This window comes from Suillus plorans (assembly GCF_016647745.1).
Source record: "Suillus plorans strain S12 chromosome Unknown HD556scaffold_30, whole genome shotgun sequence".
In the NCBI taxonomy this organism is placed as follows: Eukaryota; Fungi; Basidiomycota; class Agaricomycetes; order Boletales; family Suillaceae; genus Suillus; species Suillus plorans.
In genome coordinates, this window is record NW_024537414.1 from 476,155 (window position 1) to 495,725 (window position 19,571).

Consider the following 19,571-nt stretch of genomic DNA (forward strand, 5'->3'; position numbering starts at 1 on the left):
TTACAGCTGGCCGCGGTACCGGTCCATGAATGACAATTACTTTCGCGAACTGCGTCATGGTGGCAGTGACAGCGCCTGCTAAGCAACAAAATGAACATCAAAAAGTCAAAAAGAAACTCGTCCCCGCTGGTGGAGTGATACTACTCGTTGGCTTTTGTTACCCCCCGGTCGGTTAGAAACTTGCAAAAGCGTGTCATGGACTCGTGGCAGCCTGGTCCTCGTTTGCCAAATTGCCACAAGCTGCTCTCGACTAACTCCATACGGACTGCAAGAAGTATTTAGGCACAGGGTTTTTTAAATCATTTTACATACACGCTTGTGCATCAATAGAGGGAATTAAACATATCGATTCTCGGATGCCATGCTTAATTTACTACACCGTACGGTAAGTCGTTAATTCATTCAATTTGTGGGGCTTGTGTGGGGCGGTACAAATGCTGTGACGAGACCTTGGAATCGCGGTGCGCGCACTGATCTGCGACCACCTGCACACGATCATCATGGTAGCACTATACCATTAGTGAATAAACAACCTTCAGGGTCAATCGATGAAGCCCTCGCTATCAAAGGTAAGTCGTGCTCGTCCGAATCAGATGATACTCCACTGTGACTCAGTTTCTCTGGCACTTTAGTGAGATCGTCTCTTCGGCTCAATCGAAAAAAACTGATATTTCCATGCCTACACGTAGTGTTCGTTAGATAATGACCATTGACGAGGGACACCTCAACGCCAAGGCCTCATCGGCACCTCTCGTAGACTAGCTGCAGGGAACTTTGTAGACCAGAATTCGAAAGATTAGCTTTCAATAACAAGTATATTTTTTCAAACTCGGATCTGGCTTATATGACTACGGACAAGCCGTTCCGATCATTACCTTTGGGCTGTACCTGCAATCAATCCGCCAGAATAATTCCAAGTTGCAACTGTATTGGCTGGGTCAATCTGGGGAACTCACAGGGGTTCTGTTAATCCTGGGAAAATCCTGGAATCGGAAAAGCTCGGCATGTATTTGATCCATGGTATCTCCATCCACACCAATTGTTGCTGGCACCTTGCTCAATGAGCTGACGAGGTGCTTACTATTTACAATCGTTTATCGTTAACGGTTTAGCGCTGGTCGATCTCGGAGTTAAAATTTTTGCAAGTGCGGCACGGTTGTGAACTTCCCTTCACGCCGCAATGCACAGTACGGGTACCGCATCTTTGTCGATCTGTGCTGCAGCGATAGGATGCTGCAAATGATACCATCCGCTCCATATTATCCTCCACTTACCACCACACCACTGTAGTACGCTCTACCGAATATTTAGCATGGACAGGGGACCCTCGCAGCCTTAGCACGGAGGAAGAATGCTCTCCTTGCTGACCGTGGCACGCGGATGAACTTCATGGACCTCAGCAGGTCGTGAAAACTCGTTGTGGACACGTGCACAGAAGATCGTGAAAATGCCATCCAACAGGCAACGCTCTCAGGTAGACTCCAGAGTGTCTTGTGAGTGTCGTGATTAATTGCGATTGAACAATCCTCCTCGAATTCTTTGACCTGTAATATTGTATACAGAAGCCCCGAGAAAAGTGATATTCAAATATTCAGCGTACTAGATGGTCTTTTTGAAGCAACTTTAGAGGTGTCACTGATAGTCAGCAATGGTAAAATCATGGAGTGTCTCCGTTGCAGCTCGAATGATCACATGTCTTGCTGCAAGCAAAGATGCGAGAGCCTTGAGTTGAAACGACTTCGGATGTTTGGTGCCAAAATAAAGGCGCGTGATGAAAGCATGTTTGTTTGTAAAGTCTATGGGAAGGTTGTCGAGAGTTGGTCGAGAGCATTCCGAAAAGTTGCTTTAGAGATGCACGTGCACCTTCGCCGGCACACCTGCACATTTTCAAACTCCGAGTTTCAACAGTCTGACTCTCTGAAGTACTACGTCTGACGGTCTCCCCACCTCTCAAAACATGCACGTATGTCAGACTGGTTACGGGTCTAACAAGCACTAGCCTCTAGTAGTCATTGACGCTGGCTTGCAGGACTACGCGAAAGCTGAATTGCATGACATGTTCTCCTGATCGTGACTAGTTGACTCCCTGACTCAACTCTACAAATCTCCAGGCTTCTCTAAGTGGGTCAACCGTCCGATCGCATCTTCCATAATATTTCCAAACACACCCAACTCGATGCACCCTCCAACGCCGCCATATGCTATCACAGTGCTCGTCCAATATACAATGTCCAATCACCAGAAGCAATGTCTCTTGCACTTGGGCTGTATCAAGGCCAGCACTGTCTCTCCCATTCGCAGCTCGCATGTCATATGCGCTGCCACTCGACACACTCGTCATCACCATTCATGTCGTTGTCCTGGTGGTCCGTTGACTCGAGGATGGGCAGGACATGCTCACCGTCAGTGACTAGATCCATTAAAGGAGGCTTTTTCGATCTCGTCAGCACTCCCTGGTTTTTTTTCGGTGTAAGGCGTAGCTAATTGTTAGCAATTACATTTGGTATGCATACAAAGCTGGAGATCACAATAACATCATAGTACTGGCGCTTACGACAGGTGGTGACCATTTTTGCTGGCCAGTTACTACTTTGTTGCGACACACTTTGTATGATAATTATTAATCATAGATACGCAATTGACAAGAGACAAGATTGTTTTGCCACTCGTATCAAATATGAACGAACTTACCTGTAACGAAGTCGCCTGGGGAGGAGGTTGTACTGGTAAGCTTAGGAAACGATATGTCAAATACGTCTACAAAACATTATAATGTACTCGTCTAGAGAGCAGATACGACAGCGCTAGCTAGCTATAAACACAACGACACCAAATCTACAAATAGCACGGAAGATCATCTAGTGGCACAACGTACATCATACATATTCAAAGCCAAAACCAAACCTAGCCCAAACTCGTCTAAGATACACCACCACCCCTACGGAGAATTCGCAAACAGCCACATCGTATTCCCCACATCACCAGCATCCAATTTCCACTTCGCATCCGTTCCCTTCCCACTCGTCGACACCGTCTCCGCATTATCCAACTCATTCAACCGCCTCAGCAGCTTCTCGTCACTACCTACAGCAAAGACGAACCCTGCCTCACCACCTCCTCCGCTCACGGGTACGTCTAGGTCGGGCATCGAGGAGGAACGCGGGGAGTGGGCGGGTCCACCTGGATGTAGGATCGCGCCTACTGCTGTGGAGCGGGAGATGTTGTTTGGGAGGACTAGGAAGGAGTTGGATCCTGGGATTATGCGGAGGCCGTAACGTTCACCGAGGCTAGAGTAGGAGTATTAAGGATGAGGAGGACGATGTAGGGATGGGCAAACGCACCTATCAAAGATATGATTCTGCGCTTCAGCAGCCTGACGCCTCGCCCACTGACGATCCGCACAATCATCCGTTGGACCAGTCCAGAACCTCCACACAACAGACGCCTCACGCTCTTCTACAAACGAACCAGGTGTGCGTTCCGTGAACTACACCCAACGACACATCAATCAGCACCACCCTCACCCAAAACACCCCAAAAATACGCACATAATTCAAAATTTCCACACAAAGACCCTTCCACGTCAAATTCAAATTGGCAACCATACTTATCCACACCCCTCCTTTCCCATTCTGCACCGGGATCTTCGCAAAACACCCGTTCTCTGCTACTATACCCACTCCAGGCGCTTTGGCAGCGACTTGTTCAAGGCTCTTGATAGGTAACCCACTGAGCAACCACACCTCGTTCCGCTGATTCGCAGAGAACTTGTTCAGGAGCTCTACCGCGCCTTCGGGAGGTACGAACGGCGCGAGGAGTCCAGCGCGCGACATATCGGGGCGCCAGAGCGTGCCTTCGAAATCGAGCAGGAGGATTCGGCGAGAGGAGTGTTTGTAGCGCGGGAGGAGGAGCGTGGTGTTAAGCGCAGGGACGGAATTGAGGTCTGTTTGGATGGTATGTTCGGTGTTGGCGCGAAGGCAGCGCGTGAGGAAGGAGATTACGAAGGTTTGGGCTGTTTGGGTTACAACGTGGTTGTGGAGGTCCTGTTTTAGGTAGGATGAGCGCGTATTTAATGATTGGCGTATGAAAGGGATGATGGGCGCGCGTTGAGGAGATGGGCACGTGTAAGATGAGATGAGCACGTGTTTAATGATCAACAAACGTTTAAAAACAAGTCAGCGCACATCCATCAATTAAGCAAACAAGGTTTCCTCACCTCCCACCTCGATAATGCCTCCTCATCACTCATAGTTAAAGCCTACCTCACCCCACGCAATATCAGTTACTATTCCCAACCAATAAACACAAAAACGTACCTGATGAATAGCCTTGGCAGTCCCATGCGTATCATACGGGTTCACAGCGATGCATGACCTAAATCCGCTATAACTATACGATCCAGTGAACTTTGAAACCAGGTCAAAAAACAGGAGTATGTGGGAAGGGAAGGGGGGGGGACAAACCTCGCTCAGGATCAAAGGCCTATGTCTCCCATCTTGACATTCAACAAACTCGTGCGTCCTATCATAGCCATCAGCACTCATAACCAAAACACGACGAGAATACCACCAATCTGCGATGAACTGAAAACTCACCTCAACGCCATCCCCTCCCTCAAACTGGTTACCAAAAACGCATCCGCGACAGTTAAAAGCGCCAAATATTGACTAAATGTGACTTCTTGCGTGTGAAGGAATACGACTGGCTGGTAGGTGAGCGTGCTGAACGCGCTGTTGATGCGTGCTACGACGTCTGAAACGCCGCCTGCTGCCAACTCGTTGGATTCGGTTGTTTGGAGGGCTACTTGAAGGAGGATAACCTGGTGTTTGTGTTTGTGTTAGTATGAGTTATGGTTCGTATTGGAAGGAGGGATGGGATGGGATGGGAAAGGAGGATGGGAAGTAGAAGTGACAGAAGACGGAAAAGGAAAGAAAAATGCACCTTTCCCTGATACTCTGGCCACTTCTTCAAGAACAACTCGAACGCCTCGAGTTTGTGCCTCACGCCTTGGATCTCATCCAATTTATCTCTCCCTACGACTATCATCATACCCGCATAGCGTTGTCGGAGGAGTTGGACCCAATAAGAGACGTCGGGCTCGCGGCGCCGTTCGCGTAGGGCACCTACGTCTATGCCCATGGGGAAGATGCCCACGTCTACGAAACGGCCGTGGCCTTCACGGGCGCCGCCTGGGATGCCGTATTCGACCTGAGTAAGTGTGAGCGGGAAGGGAGAGATGGAAAGGAGGAAAAGGGTGAAAAGAAGGGAAGGGGACAGGGAATTGGTGGAAGAAAATACAATCATCCCACACACCAACCAAAACACCATGAACAAAAAGGACGTCAGAACGAGGTAAGAAACCCACCTGGATCCCCTTGGGCAACGCTTCGACTGCAAGAATGCGAGAGACAGTTTGTCTGTGTGGATTTTTTGCGTGCGTTAGCTCATGCGTCGTGAGATGAGATGAGAAGAATGACAGGGTGACAGGGGTACTTAGATGAGCGCTGGGAGTGCGTATACGAACGCAGTGAGGGAAGACGAAACCAGGAAACCCAGCTAACTACATCTCCCAGCACAACCCAATCCCCTTTCCCAAGAACCTCAGCTGAAACAAAACAAAAAACATACCTAAAATGCCTCGCATAACTCGCAGTCTGAAATCCTACAAGATCCGCACCGAGCATACCACGGAGAAGATGTTCGCGTACGCTTAAGCATCTATGGGTTTGGGGTCAGTGGTTTAGAAGGTGGCATGGTGCAGGAAGGAGAGGGGTGTGATGAGTGTCGAAGACTTGACACCAACGCCAACGGAAACGGAAACACGACCCACCTAAATATCTCACTACTCGGAAAAGCGACATGCATGAAGAACCCGATTGTAGCACTAGCGAGAGCGGGTACACGTGTGCTTTGGCGGAGGAGGAGGGGGAGGAGCATCAGGTGGTAGTCGTTGATCCAGACTGAGCGCGCATATCAGACGGAACCAAAGCTCCCCGCAACGAAAGACGTACCGACATCGCCCTCCATCCAGACGCTCTCGATAGCCTCTGCAAATCGTTTATTAACAGCGGCATACTGCTTAAATGCCGCGCTCTCGAAGAAGAGTTTCGTTTTTGGCGCGTCGGGGACTGCATAATGAAGACACGGCCAAAGGACCTACATATCAGGCATCAATGTGGATCCGCAAGGGACAGGGAAGAAAAGGACCTGATGACAAAACTCATCATAACAACTCTCAAACTCCGCATCAGGGATCCAGACCGGTAGACTAGAATGCAACTCCTTCATCCTTCGATCGATGCTCGCTTTGAGTTCTGTGTTATAGGCGTCTGTGCTGCTACCGAGGGTCCCGACCCAGAGTTTGTTAGTCATACGGTCTTTAACGCTGTCGACTGCGTTCTTGAGGCCACCGTTGCAATGGATGTTTGGTGCAAAGTAGTAGGGTTCAGATGATGTATTTGAGTAGGAGCGGGTGGGGTACCTAGGTGGTTTTGAAGATGATCTGCGTTGTAGACGAATAGGATGGAGTGGGTCTGGTTGAAACTTTGCAAGGGAAACGTCCATGTTTCGGATAGAGGACGGTGAGATTGTACCCTTGCCTGCGGGAGATGGAGCTAATGAAGCAAATTTGGAGAATGGATTTAATTCAGAGGGAGGAGTGGTGATTGGAGTGATTGCACGAGACTTGTAGGGGTTAATTCGTCGTACCTAGAAATAATCGAAGAACTCACTTTCAAATCATCGACTATACTCTTGAGAGGAGCTGGCGTGCTACCGATAGATCGCGATGAAGCATGTCTGAATGCTGGAGGACGACCGCCCAGGTCCTGTGTAGCTGCTGTTGTGCCTGCCTCTCGAGCATAAATATCTGGAGTAGGAGGGCTACTTTCACCTGGAACTGCAGTCGTTGGTAAGAATAGTGAAGCGATGATGACACGGTGATTTCTTAGTGAGCTCATGGTTGTTCGTGATCAGAGCTTGTTATCCGTAGCAGTGTCCTCATAAACAAGATCCCAAATCGTCATGATGCTCCATCGATCCATCTGTTTTCCACACGGCGTAATCATTAACAACGAACGTGCAACCAAACCGACAACACCCGGGTTTCTTCTATTTTTGGGGCCAAGTGAAATTGACGCGGCCCTGCCGCGCCTGCCGCGGTCGTGACGCGCCTGTGACGCGGCACTGTAACAAATTCCTATGTACAGATCATGTTCACACAACTTCATATCGCATTCCAAACACTTTGAATCATCGTTAATGATCAACATATGAGTGTCTGCCTGCGTACAGGCTCTATGGTGCTGTATTCACCTCTCACCAAATTTACAGTGCTTGTCCTCTGCGTTCATACTACTAGTATGCATCTTGCGCGTCAGTTCTATGTTGTTGCATTACCTCTAATTCGTTCATCTATGTTGGTTTTCAGATGCAGTGTCAAATGGTGTCTCACTGCGTCAAGCCTCGACGTCACCCTGCCAAGTTTGATCCACTCTCTATACCCCGCACCACCACGTCAAGCCCCAACCATGGCATGTCAGAAGCCTCGTTTAGGCTGCGTCAAGCACTACTCACACCACGACAAGTTTTCCCAAATATCTTCGCAGTCTCTGTACTAATATCAACATCCACACTCTATGCCGCGTCAAGGCCTACTACAGTGCCGCGTCAACCATAGCACATACCGCGTCAGTTGCCGCGTCACATGCGCGTCAGTGCCGCGTCAAACCTCCTCCATGCCGCGTCACAGGCGCGTCAAACCTCGTCACTGCCGCGTCACCCGCGCGTCACGCCGCGTCAAACTTCATTCATGCCGCGTCACCAGTAGCACATGCCGCGTCAGACCTCGCCACCTCCACATGCCGCGTCAAACCTCACCACCTCAACTGTCACACTGTCCGTATAACTTAGGTATATTTTATTTTACATCTGTCATAATAATTGATATTCTAACTGTGTTCCTTTTCGTCCTGACAGAATTAGACGTCGTACACTGTAATTGTCCATAGGCAGTAATAAATTTATTTTACTAAGCATATCCTCTGGGCTCGAGAAGAAACCCTTATTATCGCGCTTTTGTAAATCGTATCATGGCCTTTGTGAGTGCTTTGAAATACGGAATAAACTTGTTATAAGTTACTAACCATCTTTTAGGAATTATAGCGAGAGTGAATTTGAAGTGAGGAAGAAATTACCTGCTCCGTTCGATAGATATCTAACTTATGTGATTGACAGCGCGGCCCCTTATTCAGTGATAACTCCGATGCCACATCTTTGGAGTCTGCAGACGAGCTATCCGAAACTGTAGTTCCTTCTCTGCCGGCCGAAGAATGTCCGCCCGTTAAACGTCGATGTGCTCCACAGGCTCGAAGGGTCCAGAGAGGGAGGAAAAGAAAATAATCATTGACTTATGTATACATGGCTCTGAGGCAAATAAAATAACAAAGGAATGGTCGTGAACTCATCCAACTTGATCTGGAAGTTGAATATAGAATATGGGAATGGCGCGTCAGTACTTCAGTGGCCGCGTCAAGGATCGTTAGTGCCGCGTCAAGCTTCAAGGCTCGTCAGTGCCGCGTCACATGCGCGTCACGCCGCGTCACGGCCGCGTCACGACCGCGGCAGGCGCGGCAGGACCGCGTCAAAATAGCTACGCCCCTATTTTTGGCAAGTCTCGATGTCGTCCATGAAATGCGCGTTCTCGGATAGAATCGGTCATGGTCGTGCCAGAGGTGCATTCGAGTAGTACTTGTCTACGTGGCATGTATAAAATCTATCTAACTCCCTTATCACCCGTGAGAATCAGGTTATTTTGTTGCTTCGCACTCTTACTCTTACTCTTAGTATGTGCATCACGTATCGAACAGCGTACATTAACGCGGAAGGTTCGCCAGCAACCAGGGATGACACGTGGCTCGAACATTTTGTGGTCTCCAATGTCCATCACCCCAACTACGTTCCTTACAACTCTCGAGTCTAAGTACTGCCGGCACCAAACTGGCAATACATGTTGCGGCTTCAAGTTGTCCATTTTCGATCCTCAAGCTTCAGCGCTGAAGCTTGAAGTATGATAGAAAAAAGATTCCATCGTATCCACTGCCCTCGATGCAGTTCGCAAATGAGAGTTAGCTTCCAAACTAGCAATACATGTTGCGGCTTGTCCATGGCCCCATGCGATCCATCGTGGGTTCCACTTCATGCTTAGTACTTCCACCACTCAGCTTATGACCAATGGCAGATCGTGGCTGAAGCGCTGAAGATCGAAAAAAGATTACATCGTATCCACTGCCCTCGATGCAGTTCGCAAATGATAGTTAGCTTACTTGTCAGTCTATATTCCTGTATCATGGTGATCTTTCTTGACTATGGCAAGTCATCATGGATCTCGGTCCGAAGACTCAATCTGAAATATTGATACTCATCGTCAGAAACGCAAACAATACACGGCATCGCAGCGTTAACTTGGGTACCTCACGAGGACAACATACAACATCCATCTCACTTATATCATACACATACTGCCCAGGGTAGTGTTCTACACTCTGTCGATCAAGTTTTCGAGGGAAGGCCGCGATCGGGAAGGCAGGGAACCTTAGTCCGAGTCCGAGCTTCCACAACTAGTTCTTGAAAAGCCTTCAGGACGCAGACTCCATCACGCGTAGTGCAGACCCTTGATTTACTTGACCCAAGACTCGCCTGTCCGTACTTCTATCCCACTTCAAATTGAGTAATTTTATCCTTGATTCATGAATCGAACTGAACAATGTTCTTCCAAGTCACAGTTTGTCAGATCTCAGAGGCTTCTCATGACATGGAGATCTTGTTGGTTCAGTCATCCATGGAGCTAACGCCGCCCGACATAGTGATGTCTATTTTTTTGTAGAAAATGTCACACTTCACACGATACTCAGGAATCCACGATTATACTCAATCGCCAAGGTCATTGCTCCGCTTCTCGCGATTCTAATCTTTTCAGTTTAAAGTCAGTCATACTTCGATTTTTCATCCCACCAAGGGCCGCCCAGTAAGCATATGTGATACGTCACCGTGCTACAACTGCCTTTACTACGAGATACTGTACTGTGCATTGCTCCCTCGTCGAAACGGAAAAACTGGCCTCAACATATAACCAAAGTAAAGACGTATCATGATCCAACAGCCCCTACACGTACGTGCATTATTTCTTGGCATTATGATAACTAATGATCGTCCCTGCGTTTTCGCCATCTCAACAATTATCTCGGTCGCGTCCTTTCCAAGTCACCCTTGCGCTCATCTGAATCTTTTCTGTCCTAATTGCCACGACAACCTCAACGACAACGCTACTCCGACCACCGGGGGCGAGTGAACTGCATTTCTTTTCAAGACTGGGAACTGGCACTAACCAAGTGTATACCGCTTGCGGGATCTAGTAATTCGCTCTATTTTCTACCAGTCGTTTACGAGACTGAACTTGAGAGAAATAAAATGTGTTCTAATGGAGGTCAAGCATTGTCTGACGCACAGCAGCGCGCGCTGGGATTAAAATATGTCGAGGCGGCACTTTGAACGACGCAGTTCAAAGGCTCAACGTCCAACGCTGACGGTCATGAATAAATCGATGATGAATTTCAGTGGACATTCCACCGAAAAGAACACGCACCAACTACGTAGTACAATATTGCTAGTGGGGTATTATCCTTTATTTTCGCAATAAGATAGGCCTCGTACAAAGAACTTCATCCGGAGATAGATGGGGCCGATTTCAGCTGAGTACTTATTTGATTTTTGGAGAGTGCTCCCTTCTCACAAGGACCGAAACTATAATATCTGTCATGGAAGCCAGGAACCGCGCAGCTGGCCTTCCTACTTAAGTATCCTGACCAGATTCCACAGCAGCACTCAACCCTGAACTATCACATACTTCAGTCAATTTCCCATGTAGAACCAGTGCCCCGGATGTGCCAAAACCCTGTAGAATCATGGCCAGCCAGTCCCCGGCCGGTCTATGTAGAATACATGCTGGCCGGCCTTGTATAGTAGTAGTCCACATGTATAATACACTACCATACTATTGTAAAAGCATGACCAGCCAGTAGATGTAAGACAACTGCCGGCTGTAGGTATACCAATATCAAGGCTTGCTGGTGTATTAGGATGCTGACTGTTTCACATCTATATTTGTAACTGGCCAGCCTTTCTTCTACATAGGCAGACGTGGGGTGGCCCAATATGTGGGATTAAGATTATACTGGCCAACCATATCTCTACCTCAGTAGAAACCAGGCTGGCCAGTATGTAGGTCTTAATCTAGCAAACCGGCCGCCCTGCATCTACCTATGTATGGGTAAGGCTAGCCAGTTTGTATGTTTTGAACTAGCATACCGGCCGTCCTGCATTTACTTATGTAGGAGCCAGGCTGGCCTGTTTGCAGGTATTAAACTAGCATACCGGCCGTCCTGCATTTACCTATGTAGGAGCCAGGCTGGCCTGTTTGCAGGTATTAAACTAGCATACCGGCCGTCCTGCATTTACCTATGTAGGAGCCAGGCTGGCCTGTTTGCAGGTATTAAACTAGCATACCGGCCGTCCTGCATTTACCTATGTAGGAGCCAGGCTGGCCTGTTTGCAGGTATTAAACTAGCATACCGGCCGTCCTGCATTTACCTATGTAGGAGCCAGGCTGGCCTGTTTGCAGGTATTAAACTAGCATACCGGCCGTCCTGCATTTACTTATGTAGGAGCCAGGCTGGCCTGTTTGCAGGTATTAAACTAGCATACCGGCCGTCCTGCATTTACCTATGTAGGAGTCAGGCTGGCCAATATATATGTACATAGAGCGAGGAAAGCCAGTTTATACTCAAGTCATAACTTATCACCAGGCAGTGCGAGAGTCTAGACAAGCATATGTAATTACTGTACAAGATTGACTAGCAATGAAGACAATGGAGGATACAAGATCATATCTTCTGGGATCTCTTAGAGGGTTGCCTCACCCTACCTGATCTACGAACCACAGGCTCAGTCCTAGGCTTCTTGGACTTACTTGATGAAGCATGGTTAATTTTTCTCTTCCTCCCTTTCTGCACCACCTCTTCAACCTCCTGCTCCTGCTGTTCTTCTCCCCCAACTACATTCTCCTCTGACTCAACATCCTTCTCCTCAACCTCATGCCTTTCCTTCTCTACCACCATCCTCATCTCCTCATCCTCAACCTCGTCACTGAGTCCCTCTTTGTTCAGCCTCTCAATCTGACCAACAACTGAGAATAAGACTTCCCGGACAGCCTCATCCAGAGCGACCAAGAACTGTAGATCAATAGCAGAATGAGGTAGGTAGAAAGGGGTATTGGGATCAGCCTCGTCTTCCTCATACTCTATCACACGCTTAGACTCCCTATAGAGGAGCCCAATTCCTAGTATTACTGGCATTGCCGATGATGGCCCTGAGATTGGACAGGTCTGTAGCTTGTTTAAGCTGGCCATCAATGTCGCATATGAGGTGTGAATGTCCTCGGAAAGATAATTTTCGCTCCAAGACCAGTCAGCCCAGGTAGGCAAATCTTGGTGTCGCTCTGAAATTGGCTGTTGGACATATAAGCCATAAAATTGAAAACAGCACCAAGTGACACTAACATTCTGTTTGGCTAATATTGCCAGGTCCCTAGTGGCGTCCACAAGCTCCAAGTAGTTTTCATTCTTGCTAAGGGTTTCTAAAAATGTGTATCGGTCATTGATGGCAACATCATCTGGTGTTGTCTCATGAGCGGCCGGCTGTGTTGTACGTTCTGTGAAATGAGAGGCAAATGGAGCCGGCCGGCCTTGATCTTCTTCATCTAAGTCTAGGGTGCTCACTACTTTCGTCTTGGACTTCCCAGTGACCCGAATATCAGCATCCTTGGCCTTAATAAAGACAACTAGCTTCTGATTTGTAGCAGAACGTCGTTCCCAATGCATCCATAGACAATTTACCTCCTCTGTCTTCATATGAGAAGGGTCTTTGACCACAAATCCTGTGGGAACTGAACCAGGTTCCAAATAATTGGACGGGCTGGCAGTTATCACGCCCCAAGGTACAGGTCTAGAGCCACCTGTGCAGACTTCTACAAACCATTGAGTCAATCAAATGTCATGCACATATTGAAGATGTTAGATCTTACTGTATGAAGTATGAAAGATACTTCTAATCAATTCGTGTTGGCCCTTGAGGCCAATACCATCACGAAGAGGAAGTTTTGCATACCCCTCATCATCTACTATGATTTCAGGTAAGACAGGTCCATCCTCACAGTCTGAAGCCGCATGGTCTGAATCCTCTGAAGGGTCTATCAATTTAATAGTCAGTGAGCATGATATTTAAAATCAAATGAAACACGTACAAAATTCAGTCTTAGACCATTCTCCAAAGGATTCAAATCCATTTGCAGCCCACTCCTTGATACCACTCGAGCTCACAGAAAATTTTTTCTTGGCATTCTGAGGCGTAGTTTCGTGTCTATAGTAGTTTAGTTAGTCTTGAGATTTCCATGTTGATTTGATGACTTACAGACTGACGGACAATGTCTGACTAGCTTTTTTCTTATGACTAACAAGCATTACTATGCGACAACCCATGGTGCGCCGAATTTGCTCTGCAAAATCTTCCAGAGTTTTCTTGAGGTTATTCTTACGATATCTCAAGCCAAAGTGTTAGACTGGAATAACTGTAGATTTGAAGTAAAACTTACATTGCCTGAGTTTCTTCTGGCGCCCCCTCCTCATTCCATTTCTTCATGGCAAACTTGACCTCCTGCTGTTGTGAAGGTGTCATGTTGTTGAACCACTCCCTGGCATTCCCAGTGCGGTACTTGATTGAATACTCCAAGCCTTTACTCTGTTGTTGGGCCTTGTCATATGAGTCGATCTCCTGCTTAAATAATTTCTGTGCTACGTCCCACTCAGACAGGGGTTTCTTATAGAAAGATGGTTCTCTTGGGCGACTCGCTGCCTCACGTTCGTCTGCCTCTTCCTTGTCTTTGAGACTTTTGGCATAGTATTCTTTTATTGCCTGTAGGTAACATTTATGTATATCATCAGACAACTAAATACATGTACAGTATAAGAATTTTGTGACCTTTTTCAAGGAAGTAGGCAAGGCAATGGGTTCCTCTTGCTCGTCTTGAGCAGCTAGTATGGCCCTCCGAATCTTCCTCACCACAGGCTTTCCAACAGATGAGGAACCTGCAGCAAAAATGGCCTTAGAGTGAAGGTCGAGAATTGGCTTAAAGGCAATAGACCAGTCGGTAGACATCGTAATTGATTCAAGATAAAAATTGCAGGTAGGCTGGTACAGGCGGTAGGAGGGTGGCTAGCCGAAATTAATTTGAACACCCATGTTTATCAACAATAACGTGTGACTTATGAAAAGTCACACGTTATTGTTGATAAACATGGGTGTTCAAATTAATTTCGGCTAGCCACCCTCCTACCGCCTGTACCAGCCTACCTGCAATTTTTATCTTGAATCAATTATCAAATTGGATATATTGAGACGGTCAAATTCACATCAAGTAACAAGATTAAAGGCACATTATACTTCCATTGAGTGGAGTTAGACAGTGTAGATAATAGACAAATTCACATCAGGTAAAAAGATCCAAAACACGTTATACTTCCATTGAGCGGTGAGGGTATCTAATCAAGTAAGATGAAGAAAAATGAAACATGAAGGGATGTACGAAAAAGCTAAGACAAAATAATTGTATCCTAATCCTCATCCTCATCAGGGACACTAGGCATGGGCCTCAAGACAACCGAAATCCAGCAGGAGCCAGGTCTTTTGCCTGGCAAAAGGATCCTGGAATGAGGTGGTTGTGAGAATACATACTTTTTCCTACATTGGCCATTCTTGCATTCAAAGATGTAATCTTTGTGCATGTTGACAGAACACCAGGCGTTACTCCACCCACACTGTGGGCACTGGACCGGCAGGTACTGACCCCAGGGGCGAAGTTGGGAATGCGTCCAGGCGAACTTGGTAACGGCCAACGAACCTGAGTTGTCAGGCATCAGCAAGAACACGTCAGTGTGGCGCCCAAGTTTGTAGGACTGGCCCAACATGTCAGGGAAGACGATGTGAATGGGCAAACGCTCGATGATGACCAGCTCCGCGAATGCGAGCAAAAGGTGGGTGGCGAAACTCGGCTGAAAACGAACAGCATTAAAGCCAATAGTGGCTGTGATGCGATGACTGTTAGGGTTAGTTAGTATTTGCAAAGATAAGATCAAATGGACTTACTCTATGACCGCCTGTTGCAAGCCTGAAAAGGAAGTGACGTTGTTGATGAGCGCGCCACACGAAAACAGCCATAAGTATGATTCCGCGGCACCATGAATCAGGGGATGCCAAGGTGAAAGCAGAACATCGAGAACCTTTGGTGTCAAATGAGCAAATACAATGTTAGTCAAAAAAATGCCACTTACAGAGTGAACGCGTGCCGAAACGTATGACTTCTTGTTGCCCTCGTACCCAATAAATGGATCTCCATGCTCGTTGTCGGTGTGGTTAGTGATGGCGACGACGACACGAGCCCAGTTGGAGCTCATCAGCGACTGGATGATGGCAGTCGCCTGCAACCGGTACTCGTCGATCTTTGAGGCATTGCCGATGTCGAACACGATGGACCGAAATTCAAACCCTCCGCTGGGGAAGTATGGCCGAAGGAATTCGGAGGCCAGTTCGAAACAGCCGCCGGTGACGTCGTGGTCGACGAGGACGAGATGGAGCATGAGCGTGGGTGCCGAAGACAGTTGGGAATGGAGTGAAACCTCCAACGTAGCACAAATTTGGAGGAATGAAGGAAGGAGCGGTTGCCCCTTCCTGTAAAAACCCTATAAAATGAAGTGAATGTTAGTTAGCATGAAATAAACGAAAAAACTTACAAAATAGGGCGACTGAGATGCGCGCCCGTGTCGTTCCATGCCAACATGGCAAGATATGCAGACGAACGTGACGTCATCGGCCTGCACCGCGTGTGCACTGGCAGGCGGGATGTTCATGCAGTTTGAACACATCACCCGCGGACAGGTGCTGCAGAGGAAGAGGCAATCTTCCCCTACAGAACCGTCTCTGCAGATGAGACAAAACTGCAAATAAAGACGCGTGTTAGTGCAAATAGTAGGTAACTAATCACTTACCTCGTTGTGTTCAGACGGCTCTCTCACATTCAGCTCACCCGGCGCAGTGACCGCTCCAGTAGATGCCGGCAACGACAAGGCAATTCGTGGCGCGGTGCCACCGGTGGACTTCTTGCAGGTTTGTTTAGACTTCACCATGGTGAAGAGAGACTATTATAGATATATTCAAATTAGTAGATGACACGGCAAATAGCACTTACAGTTATGTAGTTCAAACAGATGCAAAGAGAGGAGAGCGCCGGCTGAATGTACTTAGAAAGAAATGAACAAGTTTGAACGTTGGTTGATTGTGACAAACAGATCCAAATAGTCACGTGATTATCAACAATAAACTCAACAGCGTCATAATATTGGCTAATCCACAATTCAACGCGTCGCGTGTCAAAAATCCACAAATTCAACACGTGCCGGTGCGCCGGCACGTGTTGAGTGGATTTTTGACACGCGACGCGTTGAATTGTGGATTAGCCAATATTATGACGCTGTTGAGTTCATTGTTGATAATCACGTGACTATTTACAAACAATAACAAACTGACACGTGAATATGAACAACAACAATCAGTTCTCACGGTTCAATCTCTTCTTTCGTCTTACCTTCATCATTCTCCTTCATCCTTTATTTCTGCCAGTGCCGTTACTTCAGGGCGACTTCCGGTGTACTCCTTTGGGTTCTTGCAGACTGCAGCTGCAAGAATTCAAAGGTACTACCCTACAGTCGCCCTTCAAACATAGTAAGTTCAACTTTGGTGGTGCGCCTACTTACTAACTGTTTTCATTTACATATACTCTCTTTCCCTTGAGGTTTCTCAAGGTAAGTACTTAATTGCTCACACCTGCTTGCTAATGTCTGTTGTACTTAGGATTTTGGAGACTTTGGATGGCGCAGTGACAGCCACTCCTCCCTTTGAGCGCCCTCCTGGCAGTTCCCTAACGTAAGTCCTTCTTTTCCCGCGTCTGCTTGCTAACGTTTGTTCTATTTGGGATTATACTTACGAATTTCGGGACTTTGGATGGCAGTTAGAGCCACTCCTCTTTTTGAGCGCCCTCCAGTTCCCAACGTAAGTCCTTCTTTTCCCGCGTCCGCTTGCTAACGTTTGTTCTATTTAGGATTATACTTACGAATTTCGGGACTTTGGATGGCAGTTAGAGCCACTCCTCCCTTTGAGCGCCCTCCAGTTCCCAACGTAAGTCCTTCTTTTCCCGCGTCCGCTTGCTAACGTTTGTTCTATTTAGGATTATACTTACGAATTTCGGGACTTTGGATGGCAGTTAGAGCCACTCCTCCCTTTGAGCGCCCTCCAGTTCCCAACGTAAGTCCTTCCTCTCTCATGTCCGTTTGCTAACGTTTGTTCTATTTAGTATTATACTTACGAATTTCAGGACTTTGGATGGCGCAGTTAGAGCCACTCCTCCCTTTGAGCGCCTTCCAGTTCCTTAAACGTAAGTCCTTCTTCTCTCGCGTCCGTTTGCTAATGTCTGTTCTATTTAGTATTCTGCTTATTGGAACTGGGGGTTGCGCAGTGCATGCCACTTGTCAGTGGCTCCTGCTTATAGGAACTGGGGGTTGCGCAGTGCATGCCACTTGTCAGTGGCTCCTGCTTCTTGAAATTGGCGGTAGCGCAGTGCATGCCACTTGTTAGTGGCTCCTGCTTATTGGGACTGGGGCTCAGCGCAGTGCATGCCACTTGTCAGTGGCTCCTGCTTCTTGGAATTGGCGGTATCGCAGTGCATGTCACTTGTTAGTGGCTCCTGCTTATTGGGACTGGGGCTCAGCGCAGTGCATGCCACTTGTCAGTGGCTCCTGCTTCTTGGAATTGGCGGTATCGCAGTGCATGCCACTTGTCAGTGGCTCCTGCTCCGACTTTTTAATAGCCTGCTCCAACTTTTTAATGGTGGTAAGCGCTCAATTCCTGATGACCTTAACTGATCTGTTTTGTTCTCTAGACTGCTGAACCTGCCGGTACTTTTGTGTGGCAAGTGCTCTCTAGTTAAGTGTTAATCTTGTCTTAAATTTCGGTCTAACGTTTCTACAGGACAAATTTGTATTGTATTATATATATATTTGCTACATACATTTTCACCTGGAGTGTTGAGGCTTTGGTGAGGAGGGCCCCCTCATTGAAGTCTCGCCTCCCCTTTTGTATTTGTTACTTTATTTGTTTGCTTACTTGTAGTAAAATTTATTGTCACTCGTACTTTGTATTTGAAAATGTATGTTGATGGATGCACTTTATTTGCTGCCAGCTGAAAAGGTCACGTGACCGTGTGTATATTAGCAAAGAGCCTTATTAAGAAAGCAAGCGCAAAAGCACAGTAGTGTATAATAATCAAACGCTGCACAGACCAAAGCAACTATTATCTACTACATGTCTTAGATAGATAATGTGTTATGTAGATCTCAATTCTGCCTTGATGCGGCTCACCATTGACATGCTGAAGGACGCTATCATTGATTATTGTCTGCCAGTCAAAATATACTATTGGCATAGGCAGATGGTGGCAGAACACTAGGACAAGTAGCCATGACGCCATATGATACAAACTTCCCTTCCCGGTCAGAAGGTTGATTCTTCTTTGAAATTGCCTTCTGACCACAGAGGGGAGTCATCATATGGCGTCATTGTCACCATCTGCCTGGGCTGCTAGCATATTTTGGACTGACGGACATTCTCAATACCCTACAGGCCGCTTAGAGGCTAGCCCGCCCTCAAAACTGTTCGTGTTAAGAGTTCTGCCTCAGAGGTAATACTTAGTTAGCTACACCTATACTGTAGGGTATTGAGAATGTTTTCTTCGGTTAACAAAGAAAACATTTTCAATACCCTACAGTATAGGTGTAGCTAACTAAGTATTACCTCTGAGGCAAAACTCTTAACACGAACAGTTTTGAGGGCGGGCTAGCCAGCCTCAGAGGTAACCTCAGAGGTATCTCCAAACTGTTCGTGTTAAGAGTTCTGCCTCAGAGGTAATACTTCGTTAGCTACACCTATACTGTAGGGTATTGAAAATGTTTTCTTTGTTAACCGAAGAAAACATTCTCAATACCCTGCAGTATAGGTGTAGCCAACTTACCTCTGAGGCAGAACTCTTAACACGAACAGTTTTGAGGGCGGGCTAGCCTCTAAGTGGCCTGCAGGGTTTCTCAATACCCTGCAGTATAGGTGTAGCTAACTTACCTCTGAGGCATATACTGTAGGGTATTGAAGATGTTTTCTTTGTTAACCGAAGAAAACATTCTCAATACCCTACAGGCCACTTAGAGGCTAGCCCGCCCTCAAAACTGTTCGTGTTAAGAGTTCTGCCTCAGAGGTAAGTTGGCTACACCTATACTGCAGGGTATTGAGAATGTTTTCTTCGGTTAACAAAGAAAACATTTTCAATACCCTACAGTATAGGTGTAGCTAACGAAGTATTA

General features: G+C 47.1%; 5 protein-coding genes across 5 annotated transcripts; 2 read left to right on the forward strand and 3 right to left on the reverse strand.

Annotated features, from left to right (window-relative positions):
* Window positions 1-2,642: 2,642 nt before the first annotated feature.
* Window positions 2,643-6,959, reverse strand: HD556DRAFT_1479337 (glycosyltransferase family 20 protein; the record flags this gene model as incomplete). The annotated part of the gene is made up of 14 exons (XM_041308583.1): window positions 2,643-3,287; window positions 3,342-3,487; window positions 3,549-4,043; window positions 4,217-4,258; window positions 4,317-4,406; window positions 4,464-4,521; window positions 4,596-4,819; window positions 4,942-5,208; window positions 5,342-5,417; window positions 5,629-5,718; window positions 5,831-5,960; window positions 6,012-6,156; window positions 6,208-6,684; window positions 6,732-6,959. 14 exons carry the CDS (start codon window positions 6,957-6,959, stop codon window positions 2,939-2,941), a joined length of 2,817 nt encoding a protein of 938 aa, XP_041159978.1. The 3' UTR covers window positions 2,643-2,938.
* Window positions 6,960-7,173: 214 nt separating this feature from the next.
* On the forward strand, window positions 7,174-7,729 carry HD556DRAFT_1374753 (uncharacterized protein). The gene is made up of 4 exons (XM_041303060.1): window positions 7,174-7,271; window positions 7,333-7,367; window positions 7,416-7,548; window positions 7,587-7,729. The coding sequence occupies exons 3-4, from the start codon at window positions 7,416-7,418 to the stop codon at window positions 7,676-7,678; spliced, it is 225 nt and encodes a 74-aa protein (XP_041159979.1). The 5' UTR covers window positions 7,174-7,271; window positions 7,333-7,367; the 3' UTR covers window positions 7,679-7,729.
* Window positions 7,730-11,854: 4,125 nt separating this feature from the next.
* On the reverse strand, window positions 11,855-14,268 carry HD556DRAFT_1308680 (uncharacterized protein; the record flags this gene model as incomplete). Its single annotated transcript, XM_041300173.1, has 8 exons — window positions 11,855-11,874; window positions 12,026-12,563; window positions 12,615-13,081; window positions 13,139-13,303; window positions 13,358-13,473; window positions 13,525-13,653; window positions 13,706-14,025; window positions 14,092-14,268. The coding sequence occupies 8 exons, from the start codon at window positions 14,266-14,268 to the stop codon at window positions 11,855-11,857; spliced, it is 1,932 nt and encodes a 643-aa protein (XP_041159980.1).
* A 455-nt stretch (window positions 14,269-14,723) lies between these two features.
* HD556DRAFT_1308681 (uncharacterized protein) lies at window positions 14,724-16,292 on the reverse strand (the record flags this gene model as incomplete). The annotated part of the gene is made up of 6 exons (XM_041300174.1): window positions 14,724-14,814; window positions 14,845-15,207; window positions 15,256-15,389; window positions 15,441-15,848; window positions 15,900-16,103; window positions 16,155-16,292. 6 exons carry the CDS (start codon window positions 16,290-16,292, stop codon window positions 14,724-14,726), a joined length of 1,338 nt encoding a protein of 445 aa, XP_041159981.1.
* A 408-nt stretch (window positions 16,293-16,700) lies between these two features.
* Window positions 16,701-18,148, forward strand: HD556DRAFT_1308682 (uncharacterized protein; the record flags this gene model as incomplete). The annotated part of the gene is made up of 11 exons (XM_041300175.1): window positions 16,701-16,887; window positions 16,958-16,967; window positions 17,017-17,088; window positions 17,178-17,214; window positions 17,264-17,340; window positions 17,390-17,424; window positions 17,537-17,596; window positions 17,646-17,689; window positions 17,775-17,997; window positions 18,029-18,051; window positions 18,101-18,148. The coding sequence occupies 11 exons, from the start codon at window positions 16,701-16,703 to the stop codon at window positions 18,146-18,148; spliced, it is 816 nt and encodes a 271-aa protein (XP_041159982.1).
* Window positions 18,149-19,571: the final 1,423 nt, after the last annotated feature.

What these genes read in the sequence shown, in the direction of transcription:
- HD556DRAFT_1374753 (XM_041303060.1), top strand. Translation starts at nt 7,416, where the DNA reads ATGTTGGTTTTCAGATGCAGTGTCAAATGGTGTCTCACTGCGTCAAGC. An exon ending in CATGGCATGTCAGAAGCCTC is followed by an intron (nt 7,549 to 7,586) that starts GTTTAGGCTGCG and finishes CACCACGACAAG; the next exon opens with TTTTCCCAAATATCTTCGCA.